General features: G+C 35.5%; 1 protein-coding gene across 23 annotated transcripts in view; it reads left to right on the forward strand.

Moving 5' to 3' along the window:
- SGIP1 (SH3GL interacting endocytic adaptor 1) overlaps positions 1 to 12,574 on the forward strand; it is a 181,468-nt gene that overhangs the window by 101,047 nt on the left and 67,847 nt on the right. For 17 of the 23 annotated variants that reach the window (XM_016120846.2, XM_016120852.2, XM_016120851.2 and 14 more), the window contains 5 exons: positions 904 to 915; positions 6,062 to 6,073; positions 9,330 to 9,354; positions 10,300 to 10,351; positions 11,702 to 11,787. In XM_016120846.2, the coding sequence (XP_015976332.1) occupies positions 904 to 915; positions 6,062 to 6,073; positions 9,330 to 9,354; positions 10,300 to 10,351; positions 11,702 to 11,787 (187 nt within the window). The remainder of the gene's footprint in view (positions 1 to 903; positions 916 to 6,061; positions 6,074 to 9,329; positions 9,355 to 10,299; positions 10,352 to 11,701; positions 11,788 to 12,574) is intronic. The other 6 variants (XM_036234972.1, XM_036234994.1, XM_036235019.1 and 3 more) reach the window with 1 other exon arrangement.

Below are 12,574 nucleotides of genomic sequence, written 5' to 3' on the forward strand. Positions count from 1 at the left end.
AAGCATAATTTTCTATTTTCAATGCCCAGCTCTATTTTATGAAAAGAAAGACATTCAAAACAGAGTTTATAATGTGCTCAAATGGAGTCCACATCTATGCCCTCTATAGCTTGAACTTGTAGGGGACGAGAATGTTTATCTCCACTTGTCTTAGCTTTTCAGTTGGACCTCTAACTGAAAGACAGGTTAGCAAGAGGAAACCGCACAGAAGTTTATTAATATGTATTAATATGTGAACTTCATGGGACTCGCCCAGGAAAAATGAGTAACTCAAAGAGGTGGCTTTAGAATCCAGCATAAAATACCATTTTTATAGGGCAAGAGGAGATGTAGGCTTCTTAGCAGAGAATGAATAATTTTTAGGAGTGATGAATGGGCCCTTAGGAGACTAGATGGGAGGTATGAGAGTTTGTGACAAAGTTTGTCTGAGTGTGATGTTGCCTTCTGGTCTCTCCTCCTGTGCTGAATCAGTCCTCCCTGGTTGATGAAACTCTTGGGATGGGAATTAATGACAAGCGAAGTTTGTTTGTTTGTTTGTTGGTTGGTTGGTTGGTTGGTTGGTGGGTGGGTGGGTGGGTTGGTTTGTTGAATTTATCTTTAGGCAGATTAAAGGAGTTCAGAGAAAGCCTCTCTTTGCATTTGGTGTTTTCAAGAGCCTTCGGCTCAAAATAGTCAATATGCCAAAATGGCATATTTTAAGGTGGTCTCCTCTGCTGCCCTTCAAACTAAAGCCAGCAGCCTAGGAATGACTATCAGGCACTCATAGGAAGCATTTATAAGAGCAATGCCTTGGAGAGCTGCTTTAAGAAAGTCTCTTCTGAGCCTTGAGCTGTTTCTTCTTGAAAATACATTTCCTCTCTTTCATGTTCTCTTTATTTTTCCTCCCCATGCTTACGCTTACAGAGAAAAAGTCCGGTAAGAAATATCAATGCCTTTCTACATTTTGTCCAACATTACTTATGCTACTCATTTTCATATTCTGCATATTTAATGACTTACTGTGTTTAACGTCTAAACAAGATCTTGAATTTTAAAAACAAACCTCTGTGAACCAGGGCAAGGTCTAATTATGCCCTATGGGGAAAGAAAGGAAGTTGGTTGCTAAGTGATTTTACCAGGCTGTTACTAAGGACCACAGGGTAATTTTGCAAAGATTCACCTCTGCCTCAATCACAGGCATGTGATCAAATATTTTAGGGATTATATTTCATTTATTGCAGTTTCCACTTGAATTAGTCAAGCTACTTGTACATATAATGAGCTAGGCAAACAGTTTTTTAAGTTAATTTGTTGAATATACAACATGATAGCTTCCATCCTGAATGAATGCTTGTGAAGCTGGCCTAGAAAAGGCAAGTTGTCTTTTTGCTTTTTTCAGTGTCAGAAAAAGAGGATCTTCATAAAGTGTAAATCACCTCTGGCTGATTTACCAGGGAGTGATTTTTAACTGCAGCATAAATCTGTTAGGATATATCTACATTTTTTTTTTTTTTAGAGCAACATTGAAAAAGAATTTATTCTGAGAATCATTCTACTTAAAAAAGAAAGAAAATTCAATGTTCTCTTCTTGGCTGTCTGGCTTGTTGGGAACATGTTCCCAGTATGCTGTTGCGTGGCTGACACAGGTGACCTTGCCACTGGAAAATATAAAAATATTGTGTTTCCATGTTAACAAGCACCAGAAGTGTTTGATTGATTCTATTTAACTCACCTAAGTGGATGCTGTAAAGAGTGCTATAACCTCTCAGCCTGCCCATTGACCCAAAACTGTCAGTCTCTGCACCATGTGCAGGACACACACTTATAACAAGCTCATGATAGGAGGAAGGAGAAACAAAAGACACAGGAAGAACAAAAAAATGAGATCAAAATATCAATATTTAAAATATGGGCCCACTGACTTTTTGTTTTCCCAAATAAAATATGCACCTATTATTAGTGTTATTATTAAACTAAGTGGCCCACTTCTGAGTGATTGAGAGTCTACATATCACATGCTATGTGGTGTACAATATCATTGGTGCACTTTAGTAGCTTTTCTTTATATTTTGCCAATTCCACTTACTCTCCTTGATTCTGAATCTTTCTCTGAATCATCCAAATTTGGCCACTTCAAATATTGACAAGACTGTGTGGCCTGAAGTTTACTGGCAGTGCTTCAAAAATTCTGCTTTTCATTGGTTTTCCTCCTGTTGTCCTTATAGTAATTTCAACCACAAATACTCCTTTTCATTTTTAGCTGTATGTCCTTAAGGATGAGTCCTCCTCCTACTCCCTTGCCTCGGTTTTTTTCGGAAATGTCATCTTGTTGATTGCTCAACCTGGTCCACTCCTAATAATAAGTTGGTTAGTAACAGGCTCTTTGTTTTTCTTTCCACGTGGAGTTTCAGAAGATCATCTCAATCAAGTCTTAGTGAACATGATAGGTATTCACTATAATCTGACATGTAATAGATATAGAAACAAATAAATACTGACAAACACCTACAATGGGGGTAAGGGTGGTGAATAGGTGCTTGCCAGATAATTTGTTTTTATCCTAAAGCATGAAAAACAAATAGGATATTGTCTAGGATCAAAATAATAATAATAAATGTAATGATCATCTATTCTAATCTCTTCCTAAAAAATTCTCTAATACGGCTAATTGAATTTGTTATGGATAGACTATAAAAATATTTGTTTGGTGCTTTGTAGCTTTTCACACATTTTTCTCTGTTTACTCATAGCATTGAGTTTAACAAACGAGGGTGTCGTAAAACTTCAAAACCTAAAGCTAGTTATTTAGTATTTTTGAAAAGCAAGACAGATTATACTTGATTACTTTTCTTTTTATAAGTATTCTAAAACACAGGTCTTGGCTAAGACTAAGGTATCCTAGTTAATTGAATTTAAATTAATCCTTTTATGCAAAAAAATAACAAAGAACAGGTGTGGAGTAAGGACACTGAACTGCAAGGACTTAAATACAAGTCTTTTCTTTAGGGAGACATAGCCATACAGCAAATTATGTAAATTTTAGAAATACAACATGTACAAATACAAACACATCAAAGGTCTTCATTCCAATGACCAAATCATAAATTAGTAGGGGTTACTCACTTTGAAAACAGCCTGAAAACATACAAGTAAGAGTTATCTCTAAGTTGAACACCGAAACGAAAGTGGAAGGAAAAATGAAATGTTTTCCAAAACATCCCCAATTCATCAGATGATCAAGAGACATCTCGGAATTGAACAATTAATGTTTAATTAGGAATGTAGGAAATTTATTCAGAAAATGAATAGACTAATTGCAAAGTCCCTGTTTGAGTAACCTGGTGAAGTGATAATAACAGCAGATAAAATTTACTGAGAGCTTATTTTATGTGATAGGAATGCTTGCAATCAGAGGCAAATTGGCCACCTGCAGATTCTGAGCAACTGAATAAGTGTTTTGTTTGGTTGTGCAGTTAAAAACAATTTTAGTCTGCATTTGAAAACCAGAGCGTCTGAAACTGAAAAAAAAAAATTATATTGTGCATCTTCTTTCAATAATTCTGAAGATCTAGCAGCATTAGGCCCACATTTTGGCATGCCAATCACAGGTGCACTGAGTTCACCAGTTCACCAAAGCTTTGTGAAATACCTGTGCCCTTTCACACGGCACCCTTGCTCTTTGTCTTGCAACCCCACACTTAAAAGCATTCAACTTAGAGACTATATCAATACCAGATACTGAATGAGTTTCTTTCCACTTTTAATGTAAATATATTGGTAGAACAAAGATAGAATGCTAAAAGATCCAAAGGTGATGAGAAATGACAAAAAAAAAAAGAGTAAAATAGAACTTTTAACAGGCAAAGACCCACCCCTCTTGATTGATAATGATTTTGCTGTCCATGTTTTCCAGCAGCACCTACAGCCAATGTATGCTCCTTAATGGTGATAATTAACATATATAAAGTCCTTCAGTTTGAATTCTGGAGTTCTTTTTCTTTTGATGGTTCAGATAGTTCTTAATTATGAACCTTGAGATTTTCTGGGCCTGACCTTCCTACAGTTTTTAGTGAGTCTTCTGGATTCTAGTTAATGAATTTGTGACTACATTAATTTGAACAGCTGTTCCTTGATGAAGGCATTTTGCAAATAGTTTCCAAAATGTTATGTCATGGGGTTGTCTTTTACTAGAAAAAATGTAGAAACTATTGATTAAAATTTAGTTTTTAACTCATTAGAAATTAAGGTATGACTATATTTGGGTAGATTAACATATTGAAATTATTTTGAAAAACATTGTTCTCTATAATATTAAAATTTCTTGAATTTAAGTTTCGCTTTCTTTATGGCTACAATCTGCATTTTATTTTGCATTATTTCTCATAATTTCATTTTGGGAGTACTTATGTCATTTTTAATCCCCTCTTTGCTGTATTTTATACTACTTTTAAAAATGAATTGTTTGCCATGAAATTGAAGCTAAAATCATAAATTCCCCCTTTTTTTCTTTAAAGGAGAATGTTAGTCTGGTTATTAAAGAATTATAAATCATAAACCTTCATATGAAAGATTATTTGAATTTCTCTCAAAACACAGTATGAATTAGTAAAAGAATTTAAGTCCAGAAACACATATTCATAGGTGTCCTTTTTTCTAATTTTATTTAAATCATATACATGCACAGATTTATAAGAAAGAGAGAATCAATATGAAGCAATATCTGGAAAATAAGGCAAATAATAAAGTCTAAATTACTACAAGTAAAGTTGACTAAATATATCTAAAGTCCTCACTTCTTACAAAACCTGTCTGAGAAGTTACTATTCTGGACGTTAGCCACAAGTGCTCTTCCCTTTAGGAGTCCTCCAACAATGTCAGACTTGATACCTTAGGAAAATAGGAGACCAGAGATCTAAAGTCTGTCTCTGAATCTACCCATTTACTAGTTGTTCTTGGAGCCTCACCTTCCCCTTTATAACATAAAGGCAGCTAGACTAGATAGATATCCATGGAGGCCTCTCAGATATGAAAAACTACAGGTTTTCATTTCCTGTCTATGTTCTGAAGAGTTGAACCATTCTCCTCATTTGAGCAGACTTCTAGTTTTTTTGTGTGTTTGTGCTCCACCTGGATTTGGGGATTTGGCCAATACCGGGTCCTAGGTAGCCTTTGCTGAATTCATGGGTTAGACCATATTTTGGAAGTGAAACTGAGCATCTCTTTCTTTCTCTGCTCACATCATAGTCACTTCTATTATTGCAAAAAAAAAAAAAAAATTTTTCAAAAGAGGAAGAGCCATCAAAGACTGTTGGGGTAAATTGATAGTCATAATCCTGATTTGAGGAGTGAAAGAGAGAAGTCATGTGTCTGCTTGTGTTTTCCCAGACATTGTCTGGTTTATCAGTATTCTATGGGTTCTGGACGATTTCATTATTCCTGCCTGTGCTTGGCAGGGGCGCTTTGTCTTCCCTGTCACATTCCTACTAATTGATAGAGGCTACCCAAATCACCAGGGCAAGCAAAGATACTTGCAAAATAAAGCTCTCATCAGCACTCATTCCACAGAATACTGAAGAGAAGAGTCAGGTAAAGAAGAGGTCTCTCTAATCCTGCTCTCTGATTTTGGAGGCTCCAATTTAGGCCCTAAATATGTGGAAAATGCATTATGCCTATGATGTTTGCTGAACATCCTGTTGTGTGGGGAAACTGTTTTCCCTGTACTACCTACCTATTCTCTAAAAAATCCTTCCCCAAGTAATCTGGAGAAAAACTCCTTATGATAAGACATTAAAAGCTCTCAGTGAAATTTCTTGTATGTTTCTGCTTTGTTTTTACGTACCCATAACTGAAACTAGTACATCCCCATAAATGAAGCTATATCAAACAATGGACAAATTCCCTTTAGAGTTCTCCAAAACCTCCTTATGGTTTAAATAAGCCAGAAACACGATGACTGCCTGTTTTTCTTTGGCTAATTATATTTGGTTAGCTGTTTATGAAATCTTCTATTACCCAAGCCTGTTGACTGATCCATCATTCTCTGACTAGGTGTCTGTTCTCTCTTCCCTTTTGCTGATCACAGAGGCGGAGCCCGGTAAGAACTCTCAACATTTTTACCTTAAACATATATAGAGAAAATTGCTGCCAAGGCCAGGTGGCCAGGTTGGCTTCTCATTAAATTTATGATAACTCAGTATAAATGAGGCAGATGAATTAGGTTTACTGGTTAAAAGCCTCTGGTCCTATAAGTGTCAAGAGTGTATTTTAGGATTATCAGAGCACTTTTCCATAAAATACTAAATTAATATATAGTATCCCAACTCCTAGTGCTAAATTTAAAAAATGTGTGGGATATATGTGTCTATGTGTGTGCATGTGTGTGTGCACGCATGCATGCAAGGCCTAGAGATTGGCCAGAAAGCACCGTAGAAGTTTATAGCAAAGTGATAATAAAGAATAAGAATACTATAAAGGAAGTAAGGAAACAACATTTAAGCCACATGGTTTTTAAGCCTGAATTTAAAAATAAGTCCCTGGACTGTAAGTTATATTGGACAGTATACACTGATACATAATAATATATATAGTTTCCATCTTGGAGGAGACATGCTTTCAAGTCAATATGCCTAGGCTGTCACAAAATTCTATATTTTATCCCTGAAGACAAATCAGTATTAGTTTACATTGTTCAATTTTAGTCATTTTCCTCAGGTTGAAGAGTGTGACAAATTTAAAGCAACAAAAAGGGTCTTTGCTGTGTTTGAAAGGATCCCCCTCTGGTCAGTCCCTTAAAAGAAGAAATTGAATTGAAAACAATGCCCTCTGAAATGTCCCTAGGTCTGTGCCAATTTGATTAATCAGTTATTATTTGAGGCAAATACTCTGCCCCAGCTGACAAGCTGGTAGTTCTCTGTTTAAACCACTTGACTGAGGATCAAAGATAACACTTGCAGGGACTGTTATTCATGTGTGGATGATTCCAACCCAGTGGTTAGGTGACATCTCAGATTATAACAAGTTACTTTAAAAAAAAAAAAAAAAAAGGAAAAAAGTGAATTAACTAGCTCAGAATGAAGGAAATTTATTCACAATCGATGTATGAGGGCAATCGTTGAAAGGAGGAAAATATGGTCAATTGGTGAGAAGTTTTTTAAATTCAGTGGGCTTTTTTCCTGAATATGATTTGTGTGGTCAGCATCACCTTAACCTTGTTCTAAATTTGTTGTGCTGCAACATCAAGGCCATCAAAATCTGTGTGCCAGATTCGGTTGAAAATGGAGCTTTTCTGTTGTTGCTGATTGGCTGCTGCTCATTTGCATATCTGTCCCTTTCTAAATTGATGTTATATTATTCTTCCTAATTTTTAAACAACAGAGTTTTTCTTGTAAATTTCTGCCGTGCCTTGCTTGTACTTACCTGGTAATTGTTCATTCGTGAGGAGTATTTAATAAAAATGTTGTGGGGGCTTCTTGTTTAGTGCCTCCCCAAAGTAACTATCTATGGAATGGATTGAAATACTGGGAATCCATTAATATAAAAGCAGCTTTGTACCTTTCTTGGTTTCCTAAGTATTGCATTTTTAATAAAAAGAGTAAGACGGAGAGACCAAAAGGCCTTCAATACAGCTTTTGGGATCCCCTAACTCCTGGAGTTGTGGTCTCAGAATTCTGGGGAGGGTCCTATTCCCTCCACAACAACCTTGCAATTGACAACTTGAAACTAGAGCCCATGTGTCTCTTTCTTCAGACCTTGTAATAAAAATCTGACCAGTTGAGATTCTGTAACCTAGAAAAACATTTTAATTTAGCTCCATTTAAACAATTTGTTCTCTAATTATTTTTGTCCACAGAGTCTTATTTTCCAAAAGCCAGTCTGTATCCAACTTCACTACTAGTGTAGCTGATTTAAATTACCATATTCGTTTAAAATGTTTATTTATAAATTTAAATATATGCTAATGTATTAAATATATTAATTTAAAATGTTTAGTATTAAAACAAATAAAATAAATATTTATTTCAAAAGTTTTTATTATAACATAATTATTCTATATGTGACACATACAGAGATCACATTAGGCAAGACAGGACAGAAAATACAGTTTCGGAGGTTGGGCCACACACTAGAAAATATCTAGTGGATCTCTGTTCAGATTGAAACTGCTCCTCTATTGTAAATGAGTTCAAAATGAGACAAAAAATAATTCTGAAAAATCTTTAGGAAAGGGAGAAAGAAGCTTCTTATAGTGCTACATCTTGTCCTGAGTTCTTAATGTTATCATTTGAGCGAAGAAAACATTGTTGTGACCAGTAGGTTGAGCCTTCACCAAAGTATGAAAGTAGGAAAAAAAAAAAATGTGTTTGGTGACCACCCACCAAGCTCATGGTCAAAAGCTTTGGAACACTTGCCTGTACTTTCACTTTCCCTGGCCCAGTTCTGCCCTGTCATTCTCCTAAGGCAGACCTGCCACTCCAAGCCCCGCCCATAGCGCCGCCCATCCAGTGGCCTACTTTTCTGTAAGCCCCTCATGCTAAGAACCCTTCACAATAATTTTGAATCAAAGTATTTATTTAATCAATATTTCTGTTATCAAAATAAGTCTCTGCTAGAGCATTATAAAAACTAGAAACGACCCTATCCGATTATTATAGCCAGGGCTATTTGCATTCTAATAGTATCACAATGCCTGGAGCTAAAGAAACGACTCCCATTTGGTAGGTGGATGGGCCAGGTACAGGCAAACGGAAGAAATCGAGGTGGGGAGGCCCAGCAGCAAGGATGGAATTCCTTGGCTCCCTGAATAAAACAGCTCTTTCAGTGGCAACTCTTCAAGTTTTCCTTTTCTTTAACATTTGCCACCCATATCTTTAAAAATTGCATTAGTAAACTAATGATGATGACTGTTTATACTAACAACTTATGAACACCATCTGATAAGAGCAGACAGTATCTCTAATACATTATATGATTTTCGAACATCAAATATAAGTCAAACTTCAATTATTTTCTTGTCTGCTTAGACTTCAGGGTTTTGTTTTGTTTTGTTTTGTTTTTTAAATAGACTATTCATAATTGCTTTAATTTAGCAAATCTACTCAGGTAAGGGATTTTTCTGGTTCTGAAGACTTATGATTTAACTCCCCTTCCTCTTTATAATCTTTGAGTAAAATGAAAAACTGATTTATATGTGTGTGTCTACAATTTTCCACTTGAACATTATTCTGAGAAAAATTTTATTTTCCCCCATCTATATTTCTTTGAGTTCAGTTTAATTGCGATGACAGAAATATACGTATTGTGCATAACATATATGTGGTCTTAAACCTTATAGTGTTTATTTCTAATTCTAGGGTGCAATTAAAAGGAACTTATCCAGTAAGTATATCTTAGCTACCAGAAATAGAGTACAATTTAAAAGAAGGAATAGTTCCTTGAATCTTAGAGTGTATATACATTTATGTAATTTTGAGCTTGATTTTTAAGGCTTACAAATGTCTTACTTTTACAGCAAAGAAATCTTATAATGATAAGGGGCATGGTGGTTCTGAATGATTAATGTTTAAATTCTGAAAATTAATATGTTTTTAGAAAAAAGCACACTGCTATTTTCTTCCTATATTTGTCAACTCTTTCTGTATCATTTGACTTGAGAAATGAAATTAATCAAGTATGTGCTTGGTGATGAGGGTGGGGAGAGGAGGAGGGCAGAAGGAACTGAAGGTGGATGCAACTTACTCATTCTTATGTTATTTGATACACAAATTTTAGTCAACCAAAGTGATATGAAATAGGTTATAATATGCATAGGGCATGATTTTCCTCTGCTGCATACAGCACATTCTAGAGAATTCTAAATTCATGATTTCTAGTTAAAAGTATAACATTTTCTTGGCATTTCAAGAAAAGAACAGGCAGAGAATGCTGGATTCATGTACTATGTACATATGGCCTGGCTTAGTATTTTCTTATGGAAATTAGGAAGCAAAACCGATCAAGGCAGCAGACATTCAAAGAATGGTATGCTGTTCCACTAGCTCTGCAGTAGACAAATCTTCTATTTTGATGGCTTATCATGGTAATTCCGTGGTTAATTAGGTTTTACAAATGCCAGAGAAAAATGCTACTACATATGCCTAATATATGACTATTGCATTGCCAGGGGAGAGGATTTGTTTTCTGGGTTTGTTTTGCAAAGTTTTCATATTGAGTTGCTTATTGATGGGACTTAAATCTCTAAGTGTTTCCAAACATAGTTCATAAGAGAAATAAATAAGAAATGGTAAAAATATGCCTCAAAAGTTCCTTTGTCCTGTGCATCAGGTGAAGAAGTGGCCAGACCCAGGCGTTCCACACCAACTCCAGAACTTGTAAGGTGAGAGTGAAAGACATTGGCTGTGTTTTATGCAAAGCATCACCACTGTTAACGATTAACCAAGTCTCCTTTAAGCTAAACTCAGTTCCTATCAACATATTACACATATGGGCCTGCTCATATGTGTAAGTCCATAGCATGGTTTAAATGTTTTTTTTTCTCACAAGTGCAGCCTGAGGGCCCTGAGGGAAGTGCTCTATAGTCATCCACAGTAGCTGTCTATCAGAATGTGGTGTCCCCTCACTGATGGGAGGGTTGAAGGTCTGTATGAAGAAGTCTTTTGGTCTGGAATGCTAATCTAAAATATGATTATATTGTCCTAGGAAGGGTAGCCTATCTAGTTGGATACAATTTCATAATATGTTCCATCTGCCACACACCAAAGGAATCTTCTGTTTTGTTTTTGTTTTTGGCAGAACATTGTATTTTACAGTGTGTATTCATTGGATTAAGCAAGTATTGTACAAATGAGCATTGTTTTCCAAAAAGATTCTTATTTCTATTTAAAAGCTGAATGCTTTTAATTTGTCCTCCTTCTCTACCCGCCCTCCCCCCCCCCCCCCCCCCCCCCCCCGCTTTTCCTCTTCACCTCTTACTTCCCATCATGACATACAGAACTCATTAAGATCAATGAGGAGACTCAGATCTGGGGAAGAAATGGAAGCAATTATGCAACCTTTTGTTAATAATCAGTTTAAGTGTAATTGGGAGAAAGGATGAGAGTTTAACTTATTACCCTCCTTTCCTTCTGATTTCTCAGTACTCTTCTCTTTCGGAGGTGTGCTGTATTAAAGTATTAGGAGATTATAACTAGTATATTGAGTGGGAGAGAGGGATGGAATTAGAAGCTAGTAGACGCAGTTTCTTGTTCAAACACAAACTTCTTGAGTGATTTATCACTTTAGTCTCCCTATACCTGACTTTCAAGAATTATAAACTGCATTAACTACAACACAGAGATGTGGAAGACAAATATCAATGGTTTTTAAGATCTTCAGAGAGAAAAGTGCTTTGCAAAAAAACTATTATCTCTAGTGTGGTCTCTTCTAGGTATAGAAAATTGTGATACTTTGAAAGAGTTTCTCTCCTTTAACTTATTGAACCAGCACCCTGGTCCCCCATTGAGAACCAGGAATCTTATCTCCCACCAATTCTCTTAACCATAATACATTTGACATTCTTCTATATACTTTCTAAAACTATAGAGCTTACATAAATGCCTATATACATAAGTATATATACATGAGTGCACACACATACATCTATCTGCCTTACTGTGAAAAATATCTGAAATATCTCTTTTTAACATTAATATTCCCTTTCTGTTTTGCTTTAATGTGTATGATTTAGCAAAAAACCTCCAGATGACACTATGGCTCTAGCTCCTCTCTTTGGCCCACCATTAGAATCCGCTTTTGATGAACAGAAGACAGAAGGTAATAAAAATACGTATATCTATAGATTTGTTTTACTTTTCATTGAAGTGTAACTTATATGGAGTAAATGTTTGTGTTTTGAGGTATATTTTTAATGGGTCATCAGATCTTCAGTAGCTGTGCTTGATAATATAAAATGCTTTTATAAAAATCATTTTATTTAAGAGCTGTATGGTATATGTAGAATAAAATGTTATTTTTCTAAGATCCATTGGTGAAGGAAACTAAATGTAAGTGTTAAGGACAAAAAGACTTGAAAACATAATAAGTAGGCTAAGTAAGCTACAGTAACAAAGAGACTCCAAAGCACAGTTAATTCAACAAAATAGAATTTTATTTCTGTTTCCTGTTAACAGTCTCAAAGAAAAATGTATAAGGAACATCCCTAAATCATCCTTCAATGATTTGTCTATAACCAAGGTTCTGCAATGAGGTTATCAGTTATCTTATTAACTCATCTGTGATCAATCTTGCTTTTACTTTTACCTATACAACTTAGTGACTGAAGGTGGAATTTGATTTGTGTCATTTGAATCTACCTGTTAGAGGAATTCCATAACTGTACAGAATGTCGAGATACAACGTTCTTTAAAGATGTGAAGCAGTATTTTTTCCCCATGCATTCTTTAAAGAATGCTTGCTTTTAAGTTAAAATAAAACAGCCAAAACCATCTTCGAGGTTAGTGATGGAGAGGAGATACACACTTAGACTTATCAATGAGCCTGACTTGATTTGTTCTTTAGGTCAGGGGTCCCCAACACCCAGGCCGCGGATTGCTGTGGGTCT

This window comes from Rousettus aegyptiacus, unplaced genomic scaffold (assembly GCF_014176215.1).
Source record: "Rousettus aegyptiacus isolate mRouAeg1 unplaced genomic scaffold, mRouAeg1.p scaffold_m13_p_1, whole genome shotgun sequence".
NCBI lineage: Eukaryota > Metazoa > Chordata > Mammalia > Chiroptera > Pteropodidae > Rousettus > Rousettus aegyptiacus.